General features: G+C 37.9%; 1 protein-coding gene across 1 annotated transcript; it reads right to left on the bottom strand.

Moving 5' to 3' along the window:
- Positions 1-596: 596 nt before the first annotated feature.
- LOC135698373 (protein HID1) lies at positions 597-10,347 on the bottom strand. Its single transcript, XM_065218307.1, has 6 exons — positions 10,145-10,347; positions 8,903-9,946; positions 2,541-2,631; positions 1,538-2,481; positions 1,156-1,481; positions 597-1,093 (listed from the first exon to the last, which is right to left on the bottom strand). The coding sequence occupies exons 1-6, from the start codon at positions 10,208-10,210 to the stop codon at positions 1,030-1,032; spliced, it is 2,535 nt and encodes an 844-aa protein (XP_065074379.1). The 5' UTR covers positions 10,211-10,347; the 3' UTR covers positions 597-1,029.
- Positions 10,348-17,107: the final 6,760 nt, after the last annotated feature.

The following is a 17,107-nucleotide window of genomic DNA, read 5'->3' as shown; positions in this document are numbered from 1 at the left end:
CATCTGTGAGGTCGCCGTCGAGATCAAAACATAGTAACAATAAGCTAAACGAAAACTTGATCGTAATTGTTTTGTGATATAAGGAGGTCGGTAGCCTAGTGGCGACCGATTTTGCTTACTGAGCAGAAGACTGTGGGTTCGACCCAACCTCCTTCGCGAGGTTGAATCGTTAGGGCATCAATTCTGCATATCGTTTACCAAAACGAATCCTGCTGCGATCCCAACCCTTTTATCCAACATCCCAGTGATTTCTCGTGGAAGTGCAGACGGCTTTCTTTAAAGCGAGTATTACGTTAACATATTCCTAGCCCATTCCTTTCTTGACCATCATTCGGACGTGGCCAGCGCTAGTATTGCCTAGTTTTAGATCACCAGTATTTAAACATTGATGATGATTGCTAGTCCCAAGCAACGTCTATTGGTTCTCTGTGTAATTACAGCTGATCTGGCAATAACGGAGTTGCATCCTCGGGCGGTCAATCATGCTCATGCTCAAGCAAAATAATTTAAAGATTCATTCTCATATTTTCGATCAGTGCAATAACATGTTGGTGAATAAATTTTCTTTATTACAACAAATTTTTCAGTTAGTTTTGCATTACATTTTTTTTTATTTGACGTTATTCAAGCACAATTACGAAGGTGATACATATGTGTTTGTTTTGCTTCAAAAGGCTATGTTTGTTGTTTTGTAATGCAAACATACATATGAATTGCACTGCACTAAAATAGTATGTTAAATAAAAGAATCTAGCAGTTTGTCAGTGTCTATTAATATTTTCAAAGGCGGTTATGGCTGTGATAACTGTTGGAAACGGAAAAGGAATGTTGATGTAAGAGTCGAGAGAAGGGTAGATAGATCAATAATAGGAGGCGTTATAAGTTTTGTTTATAAATCTTCGAAGGAATGTGCTTAAATATTGATCTGGGTTAGTTAGGTTGGTTATAACATGCATCTGACATCCGTGTACAAAGCTATATGGTCGTAGAAATGTTATCCATGTTTTTTGATTGTGTATATTTGACATATTAAACGCGTTGAATTTCAAATAATTTTACTTCAGTGTCGTACCAAATTGCAGGATCCACGTTTCTGTCGAATAAAAAGATTTAAATAAGTATTTAGTCATACTCTGAAGGCTGTCAGAATTATACCTAAGGTAAATGACACCCCACATATAGGTTCGGAACCAAGCGGTAGTTCCACTGTTTGCCTGGTATTTTCGTATCAATATGGGATGCGGTACTGGTAGCAATCCTACCAGTGTACCGTGTTGGAGGAATTTTAGAATCTCCGACTCATCAGTCAATCCTTTATCGATGCATATTTTCTCCACCTGTGGCACAAGCACCTGTAGCAATCTCATAATGGTTTGAAGTGGCAGTTTGGAGCGCCATGACTGGACCCATTCCGGTGTCGGTTGCCATATTTTCGCCTGTGATCCGTGACCAGCTCCCGGTGTGACACGAATACTACCACGCTGTAGTGAAAAAAAAAGCTATTTACTGTTATCAACAAAATGGGTTTTGATTATACCTGAGCAACAGATCTTTTGATTGGGGACGGTTGCTCCTTGCTTGGTGATCCTATTGAGGCTCGATCGGCTTCACCAACCGGAGTTTTCGCATTAGGTTCAATCGGTGATGGAGTAGTTGCCTCACCAGATGGATGAGCAGATTCCCGTTCAGTCATTTGAGTGATGTCAGGGGTATCTAGAAGCGTAACTTTCAAAGTTCCTGGCTCCGCAGGTAGAGCAGGACGAGAACCCTCCATCGACTCTTCTACGATCTCACTGCGGCTATCTTCCTCATCCGATGGTTGTCTATCATCAAGCGTTAATTGACCAGTTCTGACCGTGATATCTTCCTCACTTTCATTACCTACATTAGCTGTAGACGGTAGCACTTCATTGTTCTGTTCGTTTCGAACTCCATCTCGAGTTCCTCCATGACTAGAGTTGTTCAATTTTCCACCTTTTCTGTTGCTCATGCATCGGGCTATTCCAGCAGCATCCGTTGGCAAGTTTGCCAAGGCGTGGAATACCTGCCGCTTACGTATGATGGTGTAAACCAAATTGGAGTTTCCATCGAATTGATACTGGATTATGTTGTTGAATATTTCCAATAAGAAAAACACCAGGTGATGATTAGAGGGTGCGGAGTATAGGAACCATGGCGTACTGAAGGCTTCTAGTAAATGAAGCAGTTTTATGCTGGCAACCATCGAGAGTGTTTTCAAGTATGGTGAAACGTTTACCAGAATCGTAAGTAGACAATCAAACAAAGGTTGCAGTCGCTGATGTCCGGTTGCAATGATTTTGTGAAAAACCGTTATCAGAAGGTCAGCATGAGTTCCTGTGAATACAGGAATATCCATCGGGACCGTGGCGGTGTACGGTTTGTTGAGCCGAACTCCAAAGTTTCGTTCACCGGACAGTAGCAACAGTATGAATACTCCAATGTGCATAAGACCGACTCGGGCTGTTGCATGAGTGAAACGATGAAATGATTTTGCTTTATTATAGTTAATATAAACTTACATTGGTCAGCTCGGGAGTCATTCAGATGGTACAAGATGGGTACCAGAATATCCAAAACATCACTGCTTTTAAGTACGAAATATAAGAATTTCTGAAAATGATTTACAAATGATTAATAATGATAGCCTTGAATTATAAAAATACTTATTCTAAACGTGACGCAATTCATCTTTGATGCAAAAGGTGGGTATGGGATGGGCCTCCCTTAGCTCAGGAATTTTAAGGGATGGATAATGTCGCGACTTTCCTTGGCATAGAGTATTGTACTTGCTACACAATATAAATAATATCATATAAAGTTGGGAGTTGGCGTAAAGTCCCAGTGGGGAGTTAATAAGCCAAAGAAGAAGTGAGTTCCGAAATTTATGCAGGAGTTTTTCTAGGCGTGAGTACGAAGTTAAAAAGTATATAATTAATCTTTTAAATTTGTCGAGCCTCTTAATGGAATCCTGGAGATTGAAGAGCTTTGAGTGTGTTGGTTTATTTCCTTTAAATTCCGTTATAATTGCTTTTTTTTGACAGATACGCGTATTTCGTCTACTACTTGCAGACTTAATCAGTGCCCAGTACTCAACACCACCAAGAGAAACTTGCGGGGGAAATCGGTAGATACTTTCGGGGTAAGTCAGACTCTTAGGGGAAGTCAGAAGAAGCTTCCTGAATAAATTGCAAGAATATCCCGGACCTCAGAAGAAACTTCTGGATGAGGTCTGCAAAAAACTCACAGATTAGTTCGAACGAAGCTTCTGGAGAGGACCAGAATCATTTCTGGGGGAAGTCGAAATAAGCCTCCATGAGAAGTTGGAAGAATCTCTGAAGAGCCATCTTGGAAAAAGCGGAAGACCAGCGGCGTTTCCTTAACCTTAATCTACCTGTGCACCAACTCTCAAAACATAAACAATTATCAAAATATTGCTTGCAATTGATAGATATCGAGTAAACTAGAATGTTAAGTCAACCGATTCGAGTATGAATATGGCATTAAATCTGGTTTTAAAAGTTGGTCTTCTTTCCTTTATTTAACGTCGGTCTCTGTTCCGTAATCTAGTGCCAATCACCGACGGACATCGATTGCCATCCATTGACGACAATCGAATGTGCAGGAAGGCAGCTTCCACACCTGCGTAGGATATCGCACCCATTCAACACCCATGGGCCGGGACCAACGGCTTTACTTCCCTTCCGAAGGAAGACGTGACCAGAGATTGTGATGCCTCAGAAAAATCCCACCGACCTCGGCTGGGATTGAACCCAGAGCCATTGGGGTGAGAAAGCAGTCACGCTTACTATTAAACCACTGACGCCGGCTTTTTTAAAAGTTGGTGCACAGGTAAAAGTGAGGTTACGGGACGCCACTGATTTGTATTGATAAGTTTATTAGATTGTTCGACTGGTATGTATAGAGATTTCTTTTACATGGCTTTCTCAGTCTAGGGTATTCCAAACGGTCAGTTAAGCATTCGTGCAATCGCTATCAGAACAAGGAAAATGATGAACAAAACGTGGAAACTAAGAAATATAGGAAGGTCGAGCATGTATGATTCCCACACTGAAAATTTCAATGAACATTTCAAAATGTCGTATCAGCTTTGATAGATTTTTTTAGAATTTCTCTTTTGAGAACCACTGCAATGCAAACAGATTTCACGCTATTTTTGCCACACAGTTTCATAAAGGAGGTTCTTATCTAGCATCCAAAACGTCAAAAATAACAGGGAAATGTTTTGCAGCTGAGTGATTAACGAAAGAGAAAGTTGATGAAAAGAATGTTTATCTAGAAATCTTGATTGATTTTAAAATAGATCCTATGCCCATGGTAGTCATTTAACATAATCAGGACCACACTTGCTATATTTTAGGGATCCTGGAAGGAACCAAGACAAATCAAAACAAGACTTTGGGCAAAGATATTTAATAAACAAGATATCGCACTAACAATTCCTCGAACAAGGCAATGGATACACCACCCTTACGTGATCGCAGTGCCATCTGAAACAGTTGGGAGTCCCTCGCCAACTTCACCACCAGGGCTCAATAAATGACAGGTGTCAGTATGAAAAATGCCAGCCGAGCGAATAAGATGATCGATGTCACCATCATTATATTTCGATAGCAAAATTCTCACTTTGTTATGATTGCATCGATTTTCAATCATTACCACGTTATACGCCACAGAACCAAGCACACATCCAAGCTGGAATTGTAATATGTTTTGCTTTCGAGTGAACGAGTTTCCAATATCACCACCGGTATCAGTAAGATGCATTGTTTACAATAGCAGATACGTCCCTTCGAAAAAGTAATCGAAAATTGATGATTTGGGAATCTGTTGCTCAACATAATCTTTATAAGCATAGAAATATACTTCGGAAAAACGCAACGGTTCGAAATCATTGCTAACCAAAAAATAATAAAATATGCCGTCTTCCTTGGCCAACGCTGCACGCATACATTAAAAAATTACGTTGGAATAATGATTACTTTACTACTTTATAAAGAAGGTATTTGTCAACGCCAAACGTCAAACTGAAGCTGCCAAAGCTGAGTGATGACACCGCTTCGTGTTTTGATTTGCGCTGTACCCTCCGCTCAGTGGTGTTGGTTCGTACATGCATAGATGTTGGTGTGAGTGGCAGTTCAACGTTGTATCGTCACCAACCTATTGGCGCTGTTATCTGTCTCTATAAATTACAAAAAGTAAGGGGGTATGCCCTGGGCCTAATTTTTTTCAATATAATATCAAAAACGATTGGGGGTTGGAAATTATCCACGGCCCAAATTTTGTATGGATAACTGTCTACGCAGAGGGACGGGAGCGGGGTCAAAAATAACAAAAAACTATCTACGTAGTTAATAAACAGCCCCTAGGAAGACGGAGGGAAAGGTGAAAGGTAATTTCACCCGAAATCCCAACCTCACTCTACTTTTGCACAAACTCTCAAAACATAAACCATTGTCAAAATATTGCTTGCAATGGATAGATATCGAGTAAACTAGAAGATTAAGTGTATTTATTTGACTATCAAGTTCTCCACAGAATCTGTCTAATATCCAAATAGTGCGGCTACTGCGGACAATCCCAGGTGCGATAACGGACGTAACTGAGTTTAAGTTGGAAGCAGTGGCGTCAATAGCTAGGCAGATTGTAGTCTCACCGCTTTAAATTTTAAACTTACTTGGGAGCGCTCTCAAGTGTACCTTCAATGAAAACACAGAGTGTGGCTCTAAAGTGCGGATATTTTGAATTTTGATAGGGAGATTTAAAGCACTAAACTATCTATTTTAAGATGGGTTAGCTAAAAATTAAATTGGATTTAACGTAAGCATATATATTAAAAAATAACGAAAAAGTCGATCCATCCCTGCAAAAACAGTGTCGAAAAGTTACACTTTTCAGCAATGAATGCTGAAATAGCTATTTATACAACGAGTTTTTTTCCTTTGATTTGTTTTCTGTCGATCTTGTTTTCCGTGCTCAGCACCAATGCTATCGACGCCAGGGAGGTATGCAACGCTATATGCAACAAGTTACAAAAAGAAGATTTTGTTGTAACGAGTTGCATACAACATTTTTTAGCACTCATTACTGCAAAGTGTCACTTTTCGACACGGTTTTGCATAACATAATGGCCTACTTTTCATAACTAATATAAGTGTCGAAAAGTATTACTTGTCAGCATCCAGTGCCAAAAAGATCTACTTTTGACACACAGTGCAAAAATGTTGTATGCAACTCGTTGCAAAAATCGATTTATTCAATACTCGTCATAATTATCCAACGCGGCAAGCCTATTTTTGATTAATAAACTGCCCTTATTTTTTTGTTTTATTTTTTCTTACACAGTTGGCGCCACTGAGTCGCAAAACAGTACGTTCTTAACGATTTCTCGATAACGATACAACCTATCGACTTGATTCGAATCACATTATCCGTTTCAAACCACGGATAATCAAATGGCAAACTTTAAAAAAAAATCACAATTTTTTGTGTAAATACATTTTTTTAAATATATCTATATAGACCATAACATACTAAATTACGAATGGTATCAAAATCCAATATAAAAATATTTTAGCATGTGAAATGAAAATCTTGCTAGGTTTTTTTTACACGGTACATATCCTCCGTGTAAAAAAGACCTGAGTGTATTTTAATTATGTTGCCGCTGACTTTTATCGAAGATAACATATCAAGTAGACTGGAAATTATTCCATACGTCCGGTATGAGACAGGCAGAATCGCGTCATCTGTCACTCAAAGGTAAATGCTCCGAACGAATTGGATAGCAAAGGTTCCATGCTCAGAATAAAGGTTTGTGTATTTGCTAATTTTTCTATGCGTTGCTCCCACCTTCACTCGAGCGCAGCGCTACTGTGTCTGTCGCTTGAATTCGGGCAAAGTTGCCAGTTTCTTGGATATGTTGTCTTCGCTTTTATGTTCTTAATTTGTAGTACAAAGTGTGTCGTTTAAAATCAGTTTCTTAGTTTAATCTGTTTAAGGATGTAAAATATCAATCTAAAACGCTCTTCTCAAATTCTCTTAAATTTGACGGCAGAAGTTATAGTCAACATCATTAGGTAGTTGATTTCAGCAGGCGACTCCCCTGACAAAAAAGGCATCAGAAAAATGAGATGTTTTACACTTGTTAATGGAAAACTTTCTTCCATACTGTGTTCATAAGGGGAAGTTTACCACCCCAAAAATATTTTTTTTTCGGCGCGTTTTTATTTTTCTAAAATCATTGGGAAAAATTATCAAAAATCCAAGAATATTAATTTATCATGAAAAAAAATAGACGTAAACGTAATATATATATTTTTTTAGCGGTAAACTTCCCCTTAATGGTATCCTAATTTTGAGTAAATAAGACGGGCTTTGTTTTTTGAGTAGATTAAATATCAAGTGAACCGCTCTAAATTTTACAAAATTGTTAAATGGACATCCTAATGATGTAGGGGAATTTACGTATTCTCGTCAATCTAAGCAGTGTCCACACTTCTATTAGCATTTTCTTAGCGTCACGCACATATATGACGTGTCTGTTGGTTTACATTCATCTGCTGCTTGCTTCTCTATCCGTTTTAATCGACAGAATTCTTCAAAACTGTTTGAAAGCGTTTTTACAACGCTCCAAACTTCTCAGGTGAGTGTGACTATTGTCGGCAGCCTCGTTTTCTTCGGAAACCTTCCCATAAGAACTGCGTGTTAACCAGCTGTTTTATTATCGGCAACTTGAAATCAACCCCATTTTAGAGTACGTATGCTTCATTTGAATAAAAATCTGCCATAACAGGACTGTGATGATGTGTGTTGATGGGAAAACATAGTGAAATTAACGTTTAAATTTTGGTTGCCGAAAACAGTCAATGGGTGCCGAAGCCGACATTTACCCTATGTTGTAAATGTGAAACGTAGCAAAAACGAATAATGTTATAAATAAAACAATGCAACCTTCAACCTGCCCCTAAGACGTAAGCTGAATCTTGTGAGAAAACAAAATCACATGAAATGAAATGAGGCACATCAAACTTTTGAATAATAACAATTTAGTAGCAGGTCTAAAGAAATAGGTTTTTGAAGCTGTGTTGCTGTGGTGTCGCGTCGGTTGGTTTTTCATTTCGTTTGTTTTTGGTGCTTTGCCTCCGTCCCAAGAAGAGTTTTACCGGGTATTTTTTTTTCTTTTCTTGGTGCTGGCGTTCTGCCTTCCGGAGGATGCACGCGAATGAGGTTTTAAGCAAAAATTCTATGCAAATGAAAAACTTCGAATGTGATTCAAAATGTCGTGTTGGGTTGAAAATACAACGCGGAAGATTTTTTCGATTACCGCGAGTGAACAAACCGGTCCTTTTTTGGAGGCAGAATTTGGTGAGATCCATCTGATTTATAATCAATCATAAATGCATATTTCCATACATTACTAAATACGAAGTGTGTTGGCAGTACCATTATTAATATGATAATGGTAGTGTTTACATGCGGGGCTTATTGTATGTGAAAGTAACCTCGGAATGGACGTGAATTACCAGGCATTCTGAAATGGGTTGCTGAATCTGCAGTAGAGCTATCGCTTTCTAACTCCCGGATTAAACTTGCTTCAAATTATAACATAAAGGATTGTTGTAAGCAAATTTCTTCCATAATACCACTGCCGGCCAGTGGGGGTAAGATTGAATACACACACACACACAGGTCTTAAGAAATAGGTTTTCATTTTTAAAGAACGTAATGCAGCATATGTTTTTCCATACTGCTTCAAAATGTAAGCATCCCATTCAATATTCTGTTGAATTACTAGTAATTGAATCATAATATGGTACAAGGATTTATGACTGGTTGCCATTCAAATGGTTCTTCTACCTACCTTATTATAATCACAAATTTTCCAGAAGAACACCAATAGCTCTTGGTGACAGTGTAGCCTCTTTGTCGAGTTTGGTAGATAGCTTTGCACCAGGGGGTTGTTCAGTAAACGGGTTACGCCTTTCAAAATAAACTGGAAATCATCATCCCGGTGAATACGTGACAAATAGTTGATGAAAAGGTTGTCCGCAATAGTTGTATCATCATGCGAATACGACGCGGATTGTGTTGGTGAATTGCTGGTTATATCATGGTCTAGCGTTACAATCAGAATCTGCAAGCAAACTTCAACCATCGGCTCCAGGGTATCGGTGAAAAGCAAATGATTGTAAGGAACGCCTATTCCTACTGGATCATATGCACACACAGTGTTTAGTAGTGACGTGAATAATGGCAACGCATGGCGATTTTCAGCGCTCGTAAAGTGTACAATCCATTTATTGGGTTCGTCGCTCATCGTCGGAACACGGTACATAGTCTCACTGAAGCATGTCAACAAAAGCTTAAGAAGCTCAGTTCGCCGTGAGTCCATATTTCCATTGCGTGGAGGAGACTGTGCAAATCCGACTCCAGCTTCCCAGATGTATTCACAACTATCGATCGAGTTCAGTTCTTCCGCCTTTTCAGGTCCAGACTTTCGTAATCCGACAACAGTGAAATCCGGACAGAACAACAAGTCACAGATGGCATTCAGTAGACTTTGAGCCAATGGAGTCGCATTATCATCTTTATCACTTCCTGAAGGGAGCGACGACCAGAAAAAATCTTTCCATTCTGCATCTTCGAAGATGTACGGCAATATGCGATTTAATAGGCGTACGCAGTTTATAACGGTTTGTTGTTCTCCTTGAGTCCGACAGCTGTTGTCTACAGCCCGAACTAGCCTTTCGGTTGCTTTGTAGCATAAAGTTGCTAAATTTGTAGGCATTACATCTCTTACTTTGCGTATCTCATTCGAGGGAATCAATGCAAAAACGTCCTGCACAGGAGTGCTGTGTTCGATCCAAAATTGCTCCCAAAATACGTCATCACTTGCATCGATTGGCTGCAACAAAAGTAGGTAAACATATGGAAATATCATACCACTCAATCACAATCATGTTTCAAAATCAAACTTGATCTTTTTTATATATTTGCGTTGATGAAATTAAATGTATTGATTTACTAAAGATTAACCAGATTTTAATGTAATGCCATTATTGATGTTTTATTTTTTGACTACTAGAACATTAGTGAACCATACCTGGCTTTTGCTGGTGAGCTGCACAATTGCCTTGCGGAAATTAAGCTTTGTATCTGTATTACCCATCTTTTATCACTGCTTAGTACTGTTTTAAGAGGCTTCGTATCACTTTTTTCAACAATTTTCGTTGAAAATCGTAATTTTATCGTATGTTTTTGAAGATTACATCGGATTTTCAAAACCTTTTCTCCCGCACAGATAGATGTCCAAACGATGACGAGTAAATGACAACACATAACACAAAGAAGGTAAAATCTTTGACAGTTTTCGATTTCTTCGTTTTTGCCTTTCTGCCATTGATCAGTTCACGAAGATTTGCCGCACTCTTCTCTCACCCGTAAGTTTTGACAGTTTTGGGTGGTTTGTTTTGGCTCCCATTCGTTGCTATCTCTTTTACTCAGAAGCAAAATGATAGGGAGCAAAAAGTGAGGTTAGGGACCGTGCACTGATCTATAATTCAAGAGCAAATTTTCATTACGTCGAATGTAACAAAGGTAAACAAAGTCGAGCTATCAGTGTCAATCGATGCTCCTGCTATTACACTATATACTGTCCGAATATAGGATCATATCCCATTTTTAAATTTATTTACCAGTCGAATTGCTTTTTGACGTAATCACCTTTCGATCAAAATAGTTTTCGATGTTACTTAAGTCATCCGATTTCTATGGAGATGCCGTTTGTCTTAAGTAACAGCACTGAGAAACCCGTGAAAAGTGTACTTTCGTCGTTTCGCTTTCTCATTATTCAAGTGAATAAATCGAACTGTTTGTTGCTAAGATGATTTCGGTGGTCCTAAAATGATGAATGGGCTGCACGTAAGGAGACGTAATTGATAATTCTCCCGAATATCCTGGTAAATACACTTTGACTTAAGTAACAATAGGGGCCACCAAACGACGTATAATAACTTTTGACTCAAAAACCAGTATTTCGTAGCATGAAAGCTAGCGATTTGCCTTTGTATGATTGAAACCCGGCTGAATATGTTAAACATTGCTATCACTATGAGATTATATGTGTTTAATTGGAAATAGGAATAACTTTTCGGTCATCAAAACAAAACTTTATTTTTCTCGGATCGGTGCGAATGTTACTTACGACATAATGAAAATTTGCTCTTGAATTAGGCTGCGTTCGAATAGAGAATGGTGTTGATAGATACACTGGAATGGCTTCAGTTTCAAACACTGTAACTGGAAAGTACCCATTAATGGGTGAAAAAGTGCCCATTTCGAAGTAAAGTAGGTAAACTCATTTAATGGGTAAAACGTCTTTACCCATTAATGGGTAAAGACCTTGTACGTCAAATCATGGGGTACTTTTTTACCCATTTTTAAATAATAATTGGCTTTATAAAATGGGTACAAAGTACCCAATTTTGAAATCCTTAAACCATGATTTTTCTTTTAGAATTTGTATGATTTATGGATCATTGAAAGAGCCACAATGAATAGTTAAGAATACAAAACGTTATTTATATTTATATCTTTATTTCACCATTTTCCATCCAGTGGTCTTTCCATCGTTCGTGCAAGAAATGGTGCTCCCAAAGCTCTCCTGGGATCTCCTTGCTGATCCGGCTAGTCCCTGCAAGTTTCAGATTGATGTTTAGATGTGGGCAGAAAGAAATAAAATAAGAAATACCTACTTTTCAAACGAGCAATTTCCATTCGACATCGTTAAGACACTTTGCGACTGAAGCGAGGACTGGAAGATGTTATCTAAGTTGCTTTTCACCCATTAATGAGTAAAAAAGTACTCATTATTCTCGCCCGAAGCGCTCTGAGAAATGGGTAAAAGAGTACCCATTATTTGAAATTGAACTTCACCCATTATTTGACAGCCTCATATAGTCATCAAAAATGGGTCCTTTTTTACCCATTAATGGGTACATGGCAGTTGCAGTGAATGAACCATTTAGTAACACGCTTACTTAAGCTTACTCACCGGGTAAGTCGACCGTACTCAATTTCGTCTGATGCATTAGGTTGTCAAAATCTGAGTAAACGAGAAATGTCTAACTGAGTAAAAGTCACTCAGTCAGCCAAATCCGGGACTGCCAAATGCCAGCCGTGGTGGAGCAAACGCTCTACACGCTAAGACAGGAATACCTAAAAGTCGGTAAAAAATAACGATAATCGCACAAAAGTGCACATACCTAAATTATCGGTAAACATCAATTACCTAAAATTAGGTATTGTTGGTTGAGAATCGTTAACGTTAATAATTACCTATTTTTAAACGTTACTTTTTACCGAAAATTAGGTTTTTTTTTCTGTTTTGTAGGTTTTTACAATACTATCGCGAGCGCTGCAGATACTATTTTAAGATTTTTTTTGCAGATATGATGGTGCATTCTTTACTCACTCAGAATTATAAAAACACGCAAGCATATTCAAAATCGTTGCAGAATACCTTTGAATTTCAATTTTTTTTAATTGCACTGCAAATTTTACTGCTCATTGATCAAAATCAGTATATCCAATACCTGCCATATTCACTACAATCTGGTTGGTCAACCGCGTATGGTAAAACCGTACGTTGTACAATAAAACCGTAGTGGTCAACCGATTGGATTGCAGTGTATAAGCAGGCATAAGAGATGTATGATATCGTAACACGCATACGGATTTTTTAATATCGGTCCCGCACAGTACCACGGTGAAAATTTTTGCAACGATTTTAAATATGTTATCTAATATGCAGGTTTTGTTCAGTTATTTTATTTTCCATGTCTTAAGCACTAATCAATAACAAACAACAAATTAAAAGAGAAGTAAATTAAAGAATAACGTTTCGATCGATAAGAAAAATTACTCCGAACCAACAATCACCTTCTCCGTTTCTTCTGTTTCATCTTCCTCTATTTCCTTGAAAATTGCACAGAGAGCATTTACTATGGCACGCGTACTGTAGTGGGATGTTTGATATGTTGAGATTTCAACAAACTCAACAAATTTGATCAATCCCGGTGGTACCTTCGTTCCAAGCACGGTGAATGATTTGATCAAAACGTCAATTGCTCGTGCTGCCAGCTGGCCACAAAAAATTACTTTTCCATGTACAAACACATAGTACTCCCCCTGCTTTGGTGCATTTGCCAGACATATGATGTGTGGGTGTTCTGCTGGTGGTAAAGCATTGGACCAACCTTCGACGGGCTAAAAACATATAGAATAAATAATTTCATGAGTATGAATCACGTGGGATCTATTTGATTCGTACCTTAGTCCATCTGATGAGAGGGGAGGCAACGCATTCAACGGCTGAGCGATTTGGATCTCCATTTTCGTTTTTAATTCCTCGTGTGGTCAGATATGCTATGGCTCTGATAGCTCCACGAATTATTTCTGCAATATCAAAATATATTAAAATAATGGTTAGCTTATTCTGAATACTGTTTCAACATTGGGATTTTTACTTTAGATAAAATTGTCACTTCTTTAAGCTTAAGGAATATGCTTTTTTAGGTATTGTCTGTTTCTTTGTAGACAAAACACCCGAAACCCTCGTCATAGGAATTTCTTTGGTGGCGATTTCTGCGACGGGTTCAGTGCGTTTTGTTTCCAAAGAAGCAGACAACTAGATTTTAAATGTCGTCAATGCTATACATATGGCCAATTAAACTAAAATATCTGGACCAATGCAGGTAAAACCAATCGTATGTAAAAAGAAAGGTGCTTACTGTCTTCTACTTCGGGGAAGCTTTGATGGTTAAGATATAAACATTTCATCAATGTTTGACGGATGTCAGCTTTCGGATGAACTTTAGTTAGACGCTCGAAGGCTTGCTGCAACTGAAAAAAAAAATAATTACATACGCAATTGAACTAAGTAAGAAGTTACATCAATAAAACTAGCACACTTAAAGTTACCCAACTAACAATTTTAGCTGCAGATTAGCTTATACAGCCAAAAATTGGCTTATACAGCTAATTTTTGCCTGTATAAGCTAGTCTGTAGCTAAACTTGTTTGTTGGGTAATGCTATACTTACCATTATACCACTGAACGAGCACAAATGTGGAAAGATGTTTAAAATGCAAGTCGGTTCTGATTTAGCGGAAAGCAGCTGTTTATGATAATCATATGTGTCCTTCATCAAATCATTTATCTGCTTGATGTTATCAGTATTTGCTGCTAAAGCAGCGCATAACTTAGCCTTCTCGGATGTTATGTTATCTACATTAGGTGTTGAGATCGAGGTTCGATTAAATTTACGTTTATTCTTCGGCAAATCTTTCCGCATATTATTCAGGCGAGTTTCAATCCAACCGGTGTGATGATTACATGGCCCTTTGCCACCGTTACGCCAAAAAAATGAAGCCTGAAAACATAATATGACTGTTAATATACTACCAAGGGAATATCTATTACGTTCCATGAAAATTATTATCTAACATCGAAAATCTAATTGCAACTGAAGGTTCATAAATAATATTAACTAAATATACAGTCAACTCTCCCTAATTCGATTTTGAAGGTACCATCGAGAAAGGGAGAGTAGACTGTACTACAAGGGCGTGCTATGTTTATGTAACATATAAAAGCAGATTAATGTATATTCTACACCTCTCATCGCATAATTCTTGTATTACGTAATATTTGAAAGGGTCCTATACTAACCTCTGGCGGAGCAAGCTTGTACGGACGGGTACTTTGAAGATGTGGAAAAGCTTTCAATATGTCCAAAGCAAGTTGGTGCTTCTCAGGTATTCCAGGGTGCCTAAAAATATGTTGTCAAATTAACCACTGATAATGGCTTAATCGCTATTATATTGATAAGATCTTCCTCTTAGATGTACCTACTTATTGTAGTTGTAGAGGTCCTCGGAAAATCTACTGTGGCACAATAAGCGAACCATTAGGCAAATCTCGTTTCGTTTCGGTACAATTTCTGCTAGGAGTTTATTGTAGAGGATTCCTCTAAATTCCTTGAACTGTTCAAGAACTGTACGTATGTTCTAAATAAGAGAAACAGAATGAGAAATTGAGAATAAGAAACAGAATGAGAAAATTTAAAGGCACGAATAACAGTAAATAACATATGGTACTGTACAACACATAATCTAATAGCAGTCCCATACAAATAGGAAATCAATCAATGATGGAACTGGTTTGTATAGTCATAGGCTGATATGCGCTTATATAGCATAGTCACAGACAAACAGACATAACACTCACAAGTTGTTCATCGAATAAGCATTTAACGATCAATTTAAAAGTATTTTAGTTGGTAGTACCACAGACAAACAGACGTAGCTCTTTGAAAAAGTTTTTCTTGAATACATAGTATCTCAAAACATAGGACCACAGTAACGACATCTCTCGGGCTTCTCGTGGAAAACAAGCTTGCTTGCTAAATCGCAAACAATGTTGCAAACAAGTTTGATAGAATGTATAGAAACGTCAAAGTGATCCGATGCCAGCGCAGCAGCGAGTAGTTCGCGGAACTGATAATATTCAAATCAACCGTTAAATGCGTGAACGAGGATGCAAAATTAAGAGTTACGTCTGTTTGTCTGTGGTAGTACTGCCACCTGTGGCACGCATAGTCAATTCCCTTGCGTTTGACGTTTACACACTACCGCCATCTTCAGCGTACTGCCCACTAAAGAGGCTGAATTTATAAAGAGACGACATGTCAAAATTGGAACAATCGATTGTCTGTCAAAGTCATAGGAAAAGTCATTCCAATCGAGCAGAAGACCTGTCAAATGGATAAGATGTCGCCTCTTTATAAATTCAGGCTCTTTACTGCCCACCACAGTGTACTCAACAGATGGCGGTAATGTTTTAGATATATTTTACAGTGAGAAATATTCAATGTGTTATGTCTGTTTGTCTGTGGCAAAGTCAAATCAATGGTTAATATGTAATAAAACTTACTGTTGTACATGAAGCCGAGCTCGATGCCGATGTTGAAGCTTTACACTCGACTTCGTGTAGTGTTTCTTGATGGTTTCCTCTGAGTTCTCCATGAAATGGTTTGGTGGATGGACCAGGCAAAGATGTCTTTAAACGACCAATAACTCCTTGGATAATTTTTCGTGGGCCAAGTTCGAGACCAAGGTCAATCATGTCTTCGTTGGTAAGCATACAAAGCGAGTTATTGTCGATTTTTGCCGCTGCAAGGAACAAAATCATGCCCAAAAGGTTACTTACTGTAGATTTTTATTTTGAAATAAAGTTAACAGAGTGATATCAGATAAACGAGATTTTTCTGCTGGGCATCAATATTTACAATCATTTATTCATCGTAATACTTAAGGCTAATGTACATATAATCATCCGTGGCATTGACAGGTTTCCAGAGGTTGTATGTTTTCCTGGTAAGCATAGCATTAGCAGAAATTCTGAATATGTCATTTGTAATACAAACTTTATAAGAATTATACTGCGTGCAAAACTCGAATGTTTGTAATTCTTGAATTATGGAAATGTACACTCCTTCAAAGAGAATAACGGCTTGTAGAATACCATACACTCTTTGATTACACCTTGTGTACTTCACAATGAAACCTGGTTTAAAACTTGTTCTATTGATTTTAATGTGATTAACTAGAGTTATTTCGTTGGGTAAATCGAAAAGAAGAGATTGAAAATCAAAAACAAATTTCGAGGCGCATGTAGATGATATGATAATGAATTTATCAACGGCATAATCATGTTTCAAAATTTCGTTAACCTGTTTGAGATTGATACGTTTAGTTAGACTGTACGTCAAATTTCTAAAGTTATTACAATTTTTCGCTTGACCTTTTGTCATTTTGAATTTGGCTTCGAAAGCCATGCAACTACCGTAGCTTATCGGTTGATTATTCTCTACGATTTTAGCATAGTGTGATATATGATGGAGTTTATTTATTGGATTAACTTGTGGAAAACACTGCTTGAAAGTAATATGAAGTTCAGAGACTGCATTGTTCAACTCACATACCATATCAATAGTTACTTTGTT

The sequence above is a fragment of the Ochlerotatus camptorhynchus genome, unplaced genomic scaffold (assembly GCF_037179485.1).
Source record: "Ochlerotatus camptorhynchus isolate MF236.1 unplaced genomic scaffold, CSIRO-AGI_Acam_v1.1 ptg000085l, whole genome shotgun sequence".
NCBI lineage: Eukaryota > Metazoa > Arthropoda > Insecta > Diptera > Culicidae > Ochlerotatus > Ochlerotatus camptorhynchus.
Note: the sequence above shows the minus strand (reverse complement) of the source record. Positions and strands in the feature narration are given on the sequence as shown.

Bases quoted from the DNA above. Each gene is read 5' to 3' on its own strand.
- LOC135698373 (XM_065218307.1), bottom strand. From the start codon at position 10,210: ATGGGTAATACAGATACAAAGCTTAATTTCCGCAAGGCAATTGTGCAG. The intron at 9,947-10,144 runs GTATGGTTCACT...CTTTTGTTGCAG, and splicing joins AGCTCACCAGCAAAAGCCAG to CCAATCGATGCAAGTGATGA. The intron at 1,094-1,155 runs GTATAATTCTGA...TTTATTCGACAG, and splicing joins TGGGGTGTCATTTACCTTAG to AAACGTGGATCCTGCAATTT.